The 17403-nt window shown below is 38.6% G+C and overlaps 1 protein-coding gene across 1 annotated transcript in view; it reads left to right on the forward strand.

Moving 5' to 3' along the window:
• Window positions 1–14186, forward strand: part of drosha (ribonuclease 3 drosha) — a 221289-nt gene extending 207103 nt beyond the window's left edge. Inside the window, exons 21-22 of the mRNA XM_083144582.1 lie at window positions 5070–5215; window positions 13144–14186. Of these exons, the coding sequence (XP_083000708.1) occupies window positions 5070–5215; window positions 13144–13652 (655 nt within the window). The 3' untranslated portion in view covers window positions 13653–14186. The remainder of the gene's footprint in view (window positions 1–5069; window positions 5216–13143) is intronic.
• The last annotated feature ends 3217 nt before the right edge of the window (window positions 14187–17403 follow it).

Raw genomic sequence — 17403 nt, forward strand, 5'->3', positions numbered from 1 at the left:
AAAGACAAACTTCACTAGTTTATTCGTGAATCTTAACTTCCACAAAACGTGCAGGAATTAATATGTGTTCTAGTATTCAGCAAATTTTTACGCTGGCAAATTCTACCTGTTAATTCACTTGTATTCTAGTTTCATCAAGAGCACAAAACTTTCCAGATTCCATAAGCCATCACGCTGATACAAAAGCAACCAAATCTTCCTGGCAATTATATTGCAACATGGTGAAGTACACGTCGCACTAGACACCTACTTCACTGCATGTCAATTTGCTGCGTACATTAAGTCGGAAGCAAGGACAGAGAAAATGTTGCAGTAATACTGGTGAACTCGCAGCGAAGTGTATGACGCGTAAGCCAGGGAGAACAGCGAAGAGAAAGCTACTGTTTCCCTCTAGTGGAGGAAAGAGTAACTACTTCAATTATTTCGCAAAGCGTCTGCAGCGCACTATCGTGCTGGTGCAAAGCAAGAATTTGTAACGTATTTTCACGCGTAGTTTTGTGTTCAGAAAATACACTACATACAGTAGAATCCATATTTTCTTCTGCAGCATGTGATGATAAAAAACTTGAAATCTGGAAATGTAAAATATGGGTAATTATTGCACCAGGACCAGAGAAGGGTTAAATGTGGGAGAAATCTAAACTCTGTGTTTTGTTGCTCTTCTGTGCATTTGTGCTTTGGTGTCATCGTCGTAGTTGCCACAACATCCAACAAGTGTTCAGGTTGTGTTGGATGCCTGGCCACAACTGTATGGTTGCATGTAGGAAGGATACATGTAATGTCTCATTGTCATTCTGGTTCCTCTGATGTTATGCAGCAATTAGGAATTATGGACTTTCCATCTTGGAGTAAATACATTCATTCAATGTGGCAACACCACACTGGTGACAGCCTGCAGTTTCCACGGTCAATCGGACATCGTTCTAGCGACAGTACGTATGGGGTTGGGCTGTCATGTTCAACGAACATCTTTACTCTATTAATCAAAAATCTATAAAATCTTGCTACTTTAGTATTATACGGACTACCTCATTTCAGACCATCTGTTCTAGCACCCAAAACGACATTCCACAACAGCAACTATAATTTTACGTAGTTAGGTTAAGATTACTAGGTTTGGTACCAATAGTTATTATCAATGTGTTTTTTCGCTTTCCCAGAAAACAGACGGTCTGAAGTGAAGTAATATATATAATTGTAAAGTACCAAAATCTGTTTCGTACTGTGAATGTGATAATGGGGTTTAAAAACAGCTGCAAAGAGCTTCAAAAGAAGACCAAAATTGTATTTGTAGGACTATATTTAAAAAATCTGTAAATTAGCATTGTAATTAAAACCTTTCTACCTGCACTGTATTTAAATTTCATCACGATCGGACCACAAGTTTTTTATTTATAGAACTTCAAAGAGAGTAGTTGTTTGGAAAACACCAAGAAAACCGCACTTTCTATTGTTCTGACGATGATAAAATATTGAAGGTATACTCAAATTAAAATGGTTATCATAGCTTAATGCAGAATTGAATAAACTAAATTTTTATGTGACTTCTTTTTACGTAGGTTTACTGGTTAATTTTTAATTGGAGTCCAAACTCTAGTATCCATAATTTTTAATCTGACAGTAAGCTAAAAAGCCAATCTTCCCATATTTTGTTCAAGCTCAACAAATAACATAATAAATGGAAAGTAAAACTTAATTTGCAGCTTTTGAGTAGTTCCTACAATGACCGTGCTTCCTCTCCCATTTGCTGCCTTGTAATCAAGGTGTCCCTGGTTCAATACCCGGAGGAGGCACAGTGGTTCGGATCCCACTTTAAACTGTAGGTACAGCCCCGATTAGCCTTACTGTGCATAAAGTGGACTTGAAACACCAAATCAACCAATCCAATCCAAACTCTTCCACTATCAGCTTGCCCTCTGAGAATGATTATGAAGGAGTTGAAAGATTGGGATCAGTTTTAGCTTCTGTTTTCTCGCACTGTTTTTCTGTTGTGTGTGTGCTTCAATAAAATGATGTTACCGAAACATGTTTTGAGATTTTTTTTTAAACACTTCTTACAGATAGTTTTCAAGAAAAGTACAGCAGAACTCTGATTTTAAAATTCCTGAATTTTACATTTTCCTGCATCATACAGGGTGACCCTGCACTCATCTATGATTTTGAATCATATACTGTGTCTTCAGTCATTAATCAAATTTATTGACAACAGTGATACCTGAAACACACATGTATGCCATTTGTCACTACACAAGAAACAATGCTATGCTTTGAAACTAACACCATCCTGGTTAATGCACTCGCACACTCGAGTAACCACACTTTCCATCACATGCAAGAATGTGGCTGCCTGTATGGCATTAATTTCCTTCACAATTCTCGGCTTGAGTGTGTTTAGATCTTGTGAATGTGTTTCAAAGACACTCGTGTTGGAGAAATTCTCATATCCTCTCATGTCTTCCAATATCGAAGTGCCGTCTAAACAGACGCTGTGTCATGACAACAGGTTCACAATTCTTGAAAAATGTCTCAACAGCAAATGTGTGATGTGCAGCCAACCATGCTCCATGTTTACTGAAATAGCATCTCTCGCTGAACACTTCTGCGCACATCACGTCAGCCCTACTCTGGGGCTGCATGAGTACTATGCGATTCAAGTGGTACATTCAATTTTCATGGTCCCTATGAAGTAGTTTGTTATAAATATTTGTGGATTGGCATTTCTCTGCATTTTAAAGAAAGTGTAAGTAGCAAGTGAGATTGAGCAACCATAGTATTACATTTTCTTGCTTTATGTATTGTACCTTTCCACTCCCCATAATGTGAAATATCACCTGTGTAATAAGTTACGTTCTTAGCACGCACTATACTTATTTGCAGGGCTAGGATTTTCATGACTTAGCATGACTTTGTAATGTTTCCCTGAATATATAGACATTGAAATTATGAAGAAACTAATTAGATTAAGATGCATTTAAAGTCATATTTAGGCATATTTGGCTATTTCTATGAGCTGCAGTATATTTTGGTAGATTTTCATACATATTCATCCTATTTTCACTTTTTCAAGAAATATACAGCCATTTTAGAAGTGGATTCATTCTTACTTCCATGTTCACTCACGTTGTTGAATTTTTTACAACCATACGTCCCTGTTTATTTCCTGAGAAATGGTGAAAGCCAATGTCATTCAGCTCAAGTTCTGTAGTATCGAGAGCAAATTTTTCTCCCAATAAAATGTTTGCAATTGAGCACAATGTATGATACCCTTATTTTTGTTGTTTTTCCAACACTTTTCTCATTTTCGTTGTGAATAAAACTGTGAATAACTTGCATGCTGTTTGTGAAGTGGGACAACAAGTGTCAATGAAAATGATGAAAGTTTTTTTGTGCTCTATTGCAAAAATTTTATTGGGAGAAAAAAAATTCTCTTGATACTACAGAACTTGTTTGAAACAGTTGTAAGGGCATATTTTTCAAATCATAGTTCATATATTTTTTTTTAATTTTAGGTCATAAGAGCACTTTTTATTTTGCATTTTTTTTGTGATTTTTAGATCATAACAATACTAGCTCTACTTATTTGTATAATACAGAATTTTCATACTAAACATCACTTTTTCACAATTCAGCAAATCACTTCCTACTTTATGCTTCAAAGAAATAAATGTAATTATAATTACTGTAGGAACCAAGTCCCAAGATGTAGATACTCAGGCACATCTATATTCTCTGTTGTCATCACAGTTAATTTAAATTTTTTAAGAAAATAGCAATCATACACTTAGTTACAAATATTGCAAATAACAACAAGAACTACAGTATATATTTGCACAACGAGAAGGACACATTGCAAGTTCTTCAGCAGTTGTTCCCTGAAGAATATGTAGTCAGAGTTCTGCTGTACTTGCAAATGTTTGGTGATTCATGTTCACAGAAAAATAGGTTTATAATGATTGATTAATTTCAAATTTTTGGGTGTGTCGGCACGCATGGCCATTTTACACCCCTCGTGTATGCTGGGGGAAAAACCCTTGAGGAAGGTTAAAAATGCAGGTTGTAAATAGACGTGCATAGGACAAACACAACACACAAAGAAAGGTAAGGATAGTTTTAAAACTACCTCAGGAATAATGGAAGAGGCCTACTCTTTTCAAAAGCTAAAAACATTGGCTAAAACACATTCATCTCTTCCCAATATAGATGACAAATCATTGGGAAGGTTAAAACCCTGTCTGAGGTAATCAAAATTGAATGTTCCGACGTTGCAAGTACAGCACAGCGGACAGTCCAGTTCTTGCAGCAATTGACGATCTGTGAGATGGCTGTGTCCGATTCGGAACCACATTAAGATGGCTTCTTCTTGGCGGGAGGGACAGGACGAGGAACTCCAAGCATGAGGGGACTTGATAGCTCAAAGCTTGTTCCCCTCCTTATCTCACCCCACTCTTCCTGCCATGTGTCAAGAAAGACACAACAAAAAACATTCTTCAGTTCCTTACCTGCCAGAAGGTGGATGAGAACGTCGCCGTCTGCATCAGCTGACTTAGAGGCAGCATCGACTGCTTCGTTCCCTTGATGTTTGCGTGACTAGGGATCCAACAGAAGCGAACTTCAGATCTGGCACACAAGGACACTAGCCGTCAGTGATAAACAATTATGTCTGGAATTTGGCAATCTCTGCTGGAATCTGTGCACAGAAGGACTTTCTTCAGGGCGTAAACATCAGCAAAATTAAATGCCTTTAGGACTGCAGCTGCAGCTAACAGAGTAAACAATAATTTGATATTGGCACGATACCCATTAATGTGTCCCATCTCTACTACTAATAGGAATGTAATATTTCTTGTGCCCTAAATTTTATTTTTTTGTGAAAATATTGAAACCTTGTTTATACATTTTGTTGTGGACAATGGCTAAAAATTTATGATACAGAAATCTGTATAATGCACAAAAATGTGAAATCCTGGAACATAAAATTGAGATTCAACTGTATTCATTTATGTAATGAATTCTTAGGAATCAGTTAATTGTTTGGTGTTTAACGTAAAATGTATTTTCTCTTTTAATAGGGTCATTGAATGCAAAGGCCCCACCAACACACGTGTATATACAGTGGCAGTCTACTTCAGAGGGAAAAGGCTAGCAAAAGCATCTGGACACAGCATCCAGCAGGCTGAAATGAATGCAGCGAAATATGCCCTGGATAGATCTGCAGGTTAGTCTAACTCCTGTCCCCAGATATTTTTTTGTTTGAAAATAATACCGTATAATGTACACTTTTTTTTTCCAAAATTTTTGCCCCAATAAACTGTAGTGCGTATTATGCACGGAATAATTCAGTGGTAACACTGTTAAGTCTTGTTTCTATGTTTAATTAAACACTCAAATGCTAACCAAGGCAAAATTTATTGTTTAAAAAATACACTATAAACGTAACGTTTCCACCCACTAACAGGGTGTTCTTCAGACAAAGATCCACAATATATTCTTTTATTTATTATTTATTGTGAATCTTTGTCTGAAGAAGACTCTGTTAGTGGGTGGAAACGTTATGTTTATAGTGTATTTATACAATAAATTTTGTTTTGGTCAGCATTTGAGTGTTTTATTGAATACTGTAATTCAGACAGCCAACATGAAACCACACATGTTTTCACTATGTCACTGCGTATAACAAGTATATATCAACAGACGTAAATACAAATTACCAGGTCGGACTTCTTTAGTAATGATATAAAAAAAAAAAACACTATAAAAGTGAAAGGCCATTTCCCTGATTTTTCAATTTGTAACAGAACGTTTGCGACACTAAGAAAAGCGACATCATTCTGGCAGAATTCAAGCATACACCTCCCGTCACATGGGATGTGTATCATCAGTATTTGTCAGGTGAGAAATGATGGAAAAAAAAACTTCCTGACTGTTGCAAATCCATAACATAACTTTGATCTCGCTTTCCTCTACTAAAGAATAAACAAAGTGGTTGCAGAAGAGAAAGCTTTGGGATGCTAAACACAGTGGATGGAGGTGGGGGTGGGTTGGTGGCTCATTGAATAGGTAAGATCAGCAGAGCAACAGCTTTACAACCCATAACTAAGGAAGCCAGTTCATGAACCTGAATAGTTCTGCGCATTATATTCAAGATATAATTGTTTGTCGCTTTTCCCCCATAAAAAAACAGTGTGTGCATTATACATGTATAAATACATTTTTTTTAAATTTTTTTACCTGACTGTTACATTATTTTTTCCATTCCTGCGCATGTGTAATGTAGCTAGAAAGCAATTTATTTCCAGATTGAGATTTCTGTGAATTCCATAAATTTTTAGATCTGGGAATTATGCTTGAATTTTCTACAAGAACGTGCAAAATAACCATAACCACTTTTGCACTTTTCGGGTCTATGTTTTTTTACCTGTCACACATAGCTTCATTCATCATCATCCTTGATCATTTCCTGCCTCTGGCTGGGTCGGCATAGAAGTCAAGCCTCTCCATTTTCTCCTGGTCTTCCACCACTCCTCTCCACAGTGCTCCAATCTTGTCCTCTTCTCCGAACACTCTCCGCTATCCGCTCTTTGCAACGACATCTTGGTCTCCCCTTTGGCCTTATTCCCACTCCTTCCATTTGGAGCAGTTTACGTCATTATTACAACCCATCATTCAAGAAAATGATGGTGACTTCAAGATGGCTACCATTTTGGCCATTTTTCTGCATCATGTACCAGGGTGTTTGAGTCCTGTGGATGTTTTCCCATCCATATTTGTTTTAAGCAGGTGCTTAAGCAGTTATAGACACCCTGTGTGTATATATAAAGTATATACCAATATGACTTTTATTGTGTGATGAGGTGACAATATAAAGATTACCAAGGTCGAACATTAACAATGTGTTAAGGAGTGTGACTGTTTGCCATAGTGGTGAACAATGTTATGACCAGGGCCCGGATTTTGATGACTTAAAAATCTTCGAAAAATGACCCAAAAATTCATACAAAACTCAATCTGCTTATTGAAAATAGTATATATATTTATAATGTACACTTACTTTATGGATCACAATCAATAACATTGGGAAGAATTCACAATATTACACACAAAAAAAAAAGTAAGTATCCTTACTTTCTACACAGTCAAAGCACAAGTATTAATTGAAAAACATTTGGAGAGAAAAAAGAATTTCACTGCATGAAAGGTGCATGAGTAGGCTTCAATTCTTGCCTCTTATTCTGCAGCAGCATTAAAGTGGATGACAGTGAACATTTGCAGGTTCTCAAATTAAAAATGTTCTCAAATCGCACGCGGTATTTATTGCTAATTTTGAAAAGAAACTTTTTTGTTCATTCCGAAACAAACAATTTAGCAATTGCTTCTTCACCTTGGTGTGTTGTACTGACTGAGAATAAGAAACTCGACAATGTTGCATTTCACGATTTTCAGACAGGCTTTGTTGCGCTGGTAGTTAAACGCAGAGTAAGTACCGCAAGATAACATACAGACAAAACAGAAATTGTTGAACTTCTTATGTTTCAGCATGCAATGACACAAAATTTTTAAAAAATGACCAAAAAAAATTACATTTCTTCAACCTGAGGAGGATGTTCAGGATTTCTGTACTACTATCCGTGACAAAAATATTGAGCCCTCTGTTTACGTGCTTGTAAAATTGTACTCCGTGGGAGGAAAGAAGTCAAATATATCTCATTGGAAAGCCAGAAGTGCCGCCTGCTTTTAGACAAAAGCAAGACAAATTGATTTTAGCTCTGTCTGTTCTCCATTCAAACAAAAGTGTTCATAAAAGTGTAGTTTTTTCGTGTTTTTAATATACAAATTCAATTGTGTGTAGCTTCTTGTATACCAGTCATAAAAATATGACATTTCTTGTGATTAAAGCTTGTTTATGTGGAAATACCTGACAGAATTTTTTTTCTTGGCAACCGGCTCGCGCATTTTCCTTCTCGTTGCTACGACGAAGTGCGCTTTGTTGCCACATGCTGCCGGCAGCCCTTTAAACTCGCGTTCGGCCAGCAAATTGACGAATGCAAATTTTATTTTATCACTCTTGTGTTCCTACCATGAATTATTGCCTGAACTCGCACACATACATAAGATCCCTTACATGCACTTTTTCTTTCATGTTTTCCTTTGTTATGAAGTTGCTATACATCGCAGGCACGTTATTTTTTTATGTACAGAGGATACTGCGAAACCAGAAGTCACTGGTTCGAATATTTGTTAAGATCTTTTATCACCTTCATCAAATCCTGCTCTTTGTTGCACTTACTCTGTTGAAATGAGTGACATAAAATGATACAGATACGGAAAAAATGACGTTCGTATAAAGATTGGAGAAAAGCTAGAAAATGTAACAAAAACTAAAGTATACAAAGAAAATTTATTTTATTCATAATATGACAAATTGTTTTTATTCATTGTTTAACACTGCTACAATGCTTTGGATCGGACCAACGAAATGCACTTCCAATATTCCCGCAGGCTGTGTAGCAAGGCGGCAACGCTGTGCAAGTCACCTGCAGCCCACGGAGTCTGAGATTGGCCGCATCTCGCCATACGTCATCCACGCGTTTTCCATATTAGGAGTAGTCGATAATAATTTATATCTGTGGTCATATTTGAGATACACACGTTAAACTTCTGGATTTGGATCACATATGTCATATGAACGGCTTTTTACAATTTCATTGAATTTGCAATTATGCATTTCAAGATTGCACGTTTGCCTAAAATTTCAATTTTTGAAGAATCTAGTGAAGATATTCGTTTGACTTTTTCCACAGAGGTGCCAAAATAATGTGTCTTTAAGTACAAAAAATCTCAGTTTTACATCAATAGTTGATTATGAACTGTATGATCTTAAGTTCCCCGTTCTTGCAAAATCTAAGAAAAACTACACTTTTTAGTAAATTTTTCATTACAAAAAGAAAGTGCAATGAAGAATAATTTTCAGATGACGCTTATTAAAAAATAGACACTTGAAGCTTTCCAATGAGGTATATTTGACTTTTTTCCACCTACGGAATACAATTTTACAAGCACGTAAACAGAGGGCTCAATATTTTTGTCAGCGATAGTAGTTAGCAATGACTACGTTGCACCAGTTAAAAGATGAAATGTCATCAAAATCCGGGCCCTGGTTATGGCCAACATTCTCACTCCTGTTCACAGTCTTTTCTGGGTGGACGACTTAACTATCTTTTGCCGCTCACAGAATCTCGTGCCAGCTTCTCGTCAGCTCCAACTGACTATAAACCATTTGGTTGAGTGGTCCTCCCAAACTGGTTTCAGTTTTTCATTTATCCGTGTGCATTCACTTCTGTTGACAACTTACCTGCCACTATGACCATGACCTGTACATGGGGAGAACACCTCTGCATTTCATGAATGCTTGATTTCTCAGCCTCATTTTTGATAGGAAACTAACCTGGCCAGTTAAAATTCCCTCGTCTCAGAGTTCTCAACCTTTTATGCATTTTAGGTCATACATCTTAAGGTGCTGATAGGACTTTACTGCTCTGCCTCTACTGTTCACTTATCAGGTCGAAGTTATACTATGGATGCGTTGTGTATTCGCCCACCCATCTTCTTGGCTTCGGTCCTAGACATTGCCCATCATTCTGGTATGTATTTGTTTCGGTGCTTTCTCTCCACAGTCCCATCGCCAGTTTGTATGTCGAGGCATCTGAGCCATCACTGTCTCTGCGAAGACAGCAGCTTATGCTGAATTACTTCCTCCACCTTAACTCGATGCCCACGCATCTGTCATATCATACCTTCTCTGATGATAGAAGTCTGGCTCTGTAGCTGCTACATCTTCATGCAACTAGACCATTTGGTGTTCATGCAGACGAGATCCTTTCTGGCGTGTCTCCACTCATCCCGTCTCTCCCAACTTGGGAGTTCCTGCACCTTCGATCGGCTTGTCTCTAACTGCCCTCTCCAAGACAGAAACGCCAATGGTAGAATGCCAGCATACGTTTTTAGAGCTTCAATCTCAGTACCCCAATTTTAATATGTTTTACATGGATGGGTCCAAACCCCTGGAATCAGTGGGATGCGCCTTTGTTGTGGACTCACAAAGCTCTAGTTTCACCCTACACCCTGCCTGTTCCATCTACATGGCAGAACTGTATGTAGTCTTCAAGACATTGGATTTTGCTGTTATTCTACCCTGAAGAAAGTTCTTTATGCACAAATTCCACCAGTGTGCTCCAGAGTCTGGAATTGCCGAATTCCAGACTTCCTGTAGTGCACCGTATCCTTGAACGGCTAGTTTCATCTGTATCTTGTGTGCCAGAGCTGATGTTCGCTTCTTTTGCATCCCTGGTCACGTGGGCATAAAGGGAACGAAGCAGCCTCCAAGTCTGCTGATGCAGATGGCAACGTTCTTGTCCACCTTCTGCCAGCTAGTGACTTGCATAACGTTTTCTGTTGTTCAGTTCTTAACCTGTGTCAGGCAGAGTGGGATGAGATATGGGGGAACAAGCTTCAAGCTATCAAGCCCATCACTTGTGCTTGGCGTTCCTTGTCCCGTCCCTCCCACTGAGAAGTAGTCATCTTAATGCAACTCTCAATCGGATTTAGCTGTCTTGCACATTGCCATTTGCTGCAAGGACTGTAGCCTCCATTCTGCCATACTTGTGACGTTGTTTCAAGTGTTCGACACATTCTTCTAGTGTGTGCCAATTTTAATTACCTCAGACGGGGTTTTAACCTTCCCAACGATGTATCATCTATGTTGGGTGACGATGACAGTGTTTTAGCTAATGTTTTTAGATTTTTAATAAGAGCAGGTCTTTTCCACTGTTTCTGAGGTAGTTTTTAAACTATCCTTACCTTTCTTAATGCGTTGTGTTAGTCCTGTGCAGGTCCATTTACAACCTGCATTTTTAACATTTCCCAAGGGGCTTTTTACACCCCTTTTTACAATTTTGAGTTAAGGGTTTTAGATAATGGGATCTTCCCCGGAAGCACTGAAGGGTGCAAAGTGGCCTTGCATGAGGACACACCCAAAAATTTTAAATGAATCAATCATTCGATCCTATACGGAAAAGAAAAATATTGTATGTAAATGTGGAATGATTCATGAGACTCGAAGAATTTGGCGGTGTTTTATTCTATTCAGAGGAAGTTGTTCTGTGATTGCCTTTGCTTGATGTTTAGCAGACATAAGCCTCTGGATGGGAACTTTTCACAAGTGTGCTTTTTGAACTTAGTGTGATATAAAAAAAATGTAGCAAGAGAGCTAACTGTCGTTAAGAGATCAATTTTTTTTTGTTCGGAAGGGGGGATGAATGACAGGGCTCTTGGTAGATGTGAATGTATACATTTTACCTCCCAATAATGAAAGTTAAAAGAATGAATATGAAGAAGGAAATCAAAATTTTATGGAAAAATTCATATTCTGCATGCCCCTGTGACTGTCACAATAGACCAAAGTAAACGAAAAATGTAGTGTGCAGCAGTTCTATATTCCTACAATCATGCCAAGTCACATTTTTTTGCTTGGGGAAAAAAAAATATTTAAGAAGTGTAAGGAATCCAGCATAGCCTTTCTTGCAAACACATTTCACATTCATAAGGAACATTAGCAAATTTATATTGGATCAGTAGGATTTCATAAATCATTATCGCTTCCTTATTTACTACTACATACAAAAAGTACCCGGAATTTGTTAATAAGACACAAGATACGTGGTTAATCATCAACTTTTATTTTGTCTCCTTCAAAATAGGCTCCATCAGATGCAATACACATATGCCAACGCTTAACCCAGTCCTGGAAACACTTTTCAAATGCAGAAGACACTATCGCCCTGAGTTCCTTCTGCGAATTTCCTTTAATGGATTCAATTGATTCAAAATGCCTTCCCCGAAGTGGTAACTTGAGTTGCGGAAAGTGAAAAAAAATCACACGGAACCATACCTGGAGAATATGGGGCTTGGGCGAGGACATGTGTTGAGTTTTTGGCCAAAAACTCTCGAACAAGAGTCGACGTGTGCGACAACGCATTATCATGATGCAAAATCCAAGAATTGTTTTTCCATAACTCTGATCTTTTCCGGCAAACATTCTCACGCAGATGCCTTACAATGGTCAAATAAAACTCTTTATTCACAGTTTGTCCCGCTGGAAGGAATTCTGAGTGCACAACACCACGATAATCAAAGAAAACAATGAGCATGACCTTAATTTTTGATCGACTTTGGCATGGCTTTTTGGGTTTTGGTTCATTTTTGAAGTGCCATTCCGAAAATTGTTGACCTGTTTGCATGTTATACTCATACACCCATGTCTCATCACAAGTTATGATGTGTTTCATGAAGGTTGAGTCACTAGAGGCTTGCAAAATCATGTCTTCAGCAACATCCCTGCAATGTGCTTTTTGCAGGAAATTCTACTCCTTCAGAACAAGTCGTGCCGCAACACGTTTCATGCCTAACAAATAAGTCAACATGTTGTGAACGGACATGTGTGATATGCCAAGCTCACGAGCCACCTCTCTCACACTCACACGCCGGTTTTCAAGCACCATTGTCCTGATTTTTCCAGCATTTTCGTCAGTCGTCGTGGTCATTCAGTACAGTGCTGCCATCCTACGGACAAAATGAATTCTCGATATCCCAATGTGGGATTTTTACCAGCCAAATTCGAGGTACTTTTTTTTACTGAAGCTATGTCAACATTAAACCTTGCTTTTACGTTTTTCAGGGGTACCAAGTTGAAAAAACTTATAAAGCAGGAAAACATAAATCTAAGGAACTTAAAATTCAGGTTAATGCATTTCATATCAATGTATACCTACAATAGCCAAGGTGATTCAGTTAGTAGGGTAGTTGACTTTCATGCAGAAGACCCAGATTTGATTCCAAGGCTACTAATTTTTCTCGTGGTGTCCTTGCATGAAGCAGCTGTGGTGCTTATTCAGCCTCTAATCAATATGTATTTGGATGATAAAGGACCACATTATCTTCAGTATGGCCCAGGTCAAGAATGTGTGGGGGAGCCCTGTTTCCACACACTGCTATGTGCATTTATCCTACACCAGATAGATTACTTTTTCCTTGTTGTGTTTTACCATGTCTGCAATATGTAGTACTATCGTTGTCTTGTTCTTTTTCCAGACTTATTCCCACAGCTGCATCACCAGAAACGAGTGATAGCCAAAAGCCTGAAGAAGCAGAAGTGGCCTTTGAACAGGGTGAGGAAGGCCAAGGAAAGGCTCCAAGCCAAAGTAGCCAGGGAAAGCTTCAACAAAGACAAGCGAAAGGATAACAATGACGAAAGGGACGCGAGGAGAGAGAGTTATAGAAGCTGCAAAACTAGAGAAGTTGTTGTCAGTAGCAAAGTAGCAAGCAAGAGGAGGTTGTTAAGGAAGGAACTGAAAGTGTCAAGAAGTGCTACCGGAGATAAAGGAAAAGTTGTGCAGGAGGGGGAGAAAAGGAGAGCCTTTCGGGAAAGTTGGGAAGAAAGGCAAAGAAGGTCAAGGATTGAACAAGCTAAGAGAAGTAAGTTACAGTCTTCAAAACAAGCAAGTGAAAGTGAATCTGTCTGTGATAGAGTGGCTTCTGATAGTCAAGCCGCTCAAGATGGTGAGGAGGGTATAAGAATTGGTGATGAAAACATGAACTAGTTTTTTCTCAAGTCCGTGCATTTTTTATTATTATTATTATGATTTATATATGTGATGACCATAGATTTTGACAACGCTGTAAGAGGTGCTTGAATAGACTGTGACTAGTCAAATATGCACATAACAAAGATTTCCGACAGTATGAATTTTTTTTACATAGTAATTTTTATTAGTAATTGCAGAGACACATGTATAAAGCCTTTATGTGGAGTAACCACCCTGATTGAGTTCGAATGTGATCGTTACCCTTGGTTTGCAAATAATCGTTGCTAAAGATGTTATTGATAAAAGAACAAACTCTGGTTTGCTTCAGCTACTTTTATTTTGTAACTTTTGTCTGAAAATGATGTTTTTGTTCCAGTATGAATTTCTTTTATGTAGTAATGTTTATTAGTAAATGTATAAACAAGTGTAAAAACCAAAGGGAAAAGATTATAATCTATTTGACAGCCGCTGTTATTTGCATCTAATTTATCTTAAAAGACAATCCTCTATTATCATACTGTAGGTCCCGGCAAAATATAATTTAAAAATATAAAAAAAAAAATGCACCCCTGTGCATAGCACCATGCCATGAAGGCGTATAGGGGTGTGGGGGTAACGCCCCACACTTTCTTGATCCGGTCGTGAGTGGGGGTGATGTGATCAGCATCACGCCCCTGACCGCCTTTACCCCCCAGGGTTTCCCCCAGGTACCCATGTTATTCGACGCTGGGTGGGCACCGGGGCCGCTTCCATCGTTAGAAAAGTTCCCGGATTTGAACCGGCCGGGGATCGAACCCGGGACCTTTAGCATGGTAGTCAGACGCGTTACCGACTGAGCCACCGCGGCCACCAATTTAAAAATATAAACCTTAAATAATTCTTGATGCTTTCCGTCTGACTACCATGCTCAAGGTCCCGGGTTCGATCCCCGGCCGGTTCAAATCTGGGAACTTTTCTAACGTAGGAAGCGACCCCGGCGCCCACCCAGCGTCGAATAACATGGGTACCTGGGGGAAACCCTGGGGGGTAAAGGCGGTAAGGGGCGTGATGCTGATCACATCACCCCCACTCACGACCGGATCAAGAAAGTGTGGGGCGTTACCCCCACACCCCCTATACGCCTTCATGGCGTGGTGCTATGCACAGGGGAACACTTTACCTTTTTTTTACCTTTTTTCCTGGCAGCGAATATTGAAGAGGTTGATTTCCGAATAGGCTTCGGAGCTTTCAAGAGCTAACATCACTTTCATCTTCAGGAATTGAATTCAATTCTGAAGATGAGAGTGATGTTAGCTCTTCAGTATAAACCTTATTTGTACATAATTCGGTGTTATATGTACAAAGTTTTGTGAAATACATTTGATTCGTACATAACCAAGCTTCAACAATGTCACAGAAATATTCATTTCTTGTAGTTACATAAACACAAGCTGAGTTTCAAATACGAAACAGGATTGGTGGGCATGGTGGTGATCGGTCTCGAGTTGCTCAGAGAATGCAAGGAGATGTGGTGCATGGCATGAAATCACAAGAGAAAGATTTGCCACAACTGTCCAGAATACAAGATGCATTTTTGTTTATAAGCAATCGTGATACGAAAGTACACACATTAAAAAGATGCTGATAGCTGACGTTTGCCATGTTCCACAATAAAAACAGAACAGCGGTTCTTTCAGTGAACATTTGAATTTCCTACTGCTCAGTCATAGAGAACGGAAAAAGAAAAAGATACATGCTTGACCAGAAAGTAAATGTATACGGGAAGTGGGCGCTAACCGACATAAAACTAATAAAGTGCAAATGTAATGTATTTAAGAATCAAACTTTTTGATTCGTTAACTTACAACTTTATGGCAGAAATAATCTTCATTATGCTATATCTTGTTCCTAAAAATAGATACAATTACAGTATTTGAATAATGATATGACATAGTATCTAAATCTGATTTGTAAGTAATTCTCAGTTATAAGTATTATTTTCTCATCTTGACATTGTAACGGTATATTTTGTGCTTTTAAGCCGATTCTCAGCAACATACACAATATACACAACCATACATTTTTGAATCCTTGTCCCGAGGTTCAAAACTTGCAGTACCTGAAGTTCTGTGGATGCTAGTTTAGGCAATAGACACGTATTTCTTCAAATTATAGTATAACGCCCATTTCCTTTTAGATATATATAGGTTTATTCATAATATATTTACAGGAGTTAATTCTTGGCCGTTATTCACAACATTACATTCCGGTGTACCCTGTCCCCCCTTCCCAAAGAGAGTGTGTAGACTCGCGTAGCCACTGGCTCCACGAGTAAAAAAAAAAATATAACCCTCAGTACCAAAAAAGGTGGCTGAAGGTATGTGTGTTGTGTACCCGGTTTCCCACATGAAATAAACTATTGGAATAATATGAAAAGAGCAAGTGTGTGTACTAAAAGAAAGAGAGAAAGTTAAAGTATCCGCCTATTCATATTATCAAGAAAAGTCTTCGTTTCGCCCCATAGAGAAGAGACACCTCTTTACCTCGCCGTATTGCACCGAAACATCTGAGGCCGACTGCTGCCTTCCCTTCCTTTTATAGGTCCCGCTAATGACCTAAACCGTTACTGGAAACTTACCGCTCCCCAACGGCCAAGAACTCAAACGTACAGGACATAGACATAGGCATACACAATTTATAACATAAAAAGGATCCAGTAATGATCGCATCATTACATAGTCCCCCCTTCCTGAAGAGAGAAAAATCAAAGTTCTGTAACCTAGAAAAATAATAATAATATACACAAAACACTTGTCCGCAGTTTCTGTTCACTACAAACACACTTTCATTAGGTCACACGACACTGACAGTCAATGTTCACTCTAATTTTGTCCACAAGTGTACTTCGAGATCTGCGTTCTTCCCTCAGCACTGGAGCTGGTTAACCCACGTCGATTCTTACCCACTCAGCATCTATTCCATCCTTCCTCCTGGAAATCCATCCAAGTCACCAAGGCTGCTGGTTCGACTCCCGGCAACGCCACTGCTCTGCGCTCCTGCCGAGATCGGAAGACACCGCTTCGACCGGGTTCCACATGAATGGGTCTAAATGGCTCTACATCCAGAGATGTCACTGCTATTCACTGGATTTTCTCACCACCGAACTGCGGCTTCTCGACGAAAATACGCGGTAAAAGAATACGCACTAACTTTGCGTTACTTTTGTTGACTGCGGAACGAAACGTTTGCACGAGTAGGTGCGAGGTATCAGAGAGAGAAAATAAATGAAAGATAAAAAATAAAGAAAAGATAGATAAATCCCTATATACAATATTTACAAAAATCCCCTTTCAGTGGTCAGAAGTAGCGAGCTACTTGTAGCGTCGCTACTGTAGCTAGCTACAAACTTTGTAGCTGTAGCTGTAGCGACGCTACATTTTGAAAATTGTAGTTGTAGCGGTAGCGAAACTACAAAATTCCTGTAGTTGTAGCGAAAACTTCGCTACAGCTACATTTTTTCTCAGCATTTTGAGGTGAATTTTGAATGCGGCAACAGCGTCAGAAAAAATCGACAATAACCCTTAATTTTGCAGGAGGTTCATAAAGACAGTTTATTACATGGAGGTACAGATTATCTAGATTGTAGATTGTAGATATCTGCGTAATTTAATTAATTAGTAGCTGAATAATTCAGATATCCAGATAACTAACTGACATATATGAATATATTCCTGCTAACAGCTACGTCTTTTTAGGTGCATCGCTATTTTGGGGAGAAACATGCCTC

This window comes from Lepisma saccharinum, chromosome 23, assembly GCF_977018435.1.
Source record: "Lepisma saccharinum chromosome 23, izLepSacc3.1, whole genome shotgun sequence".
In the NCBI taxonomy this organism is placed as follows: Eukaryota; Metazoa; Arthropoda; class Insecta; order Zygentoma; family Lepismatidae; genus Lepisma; species Lepisma saccharinum.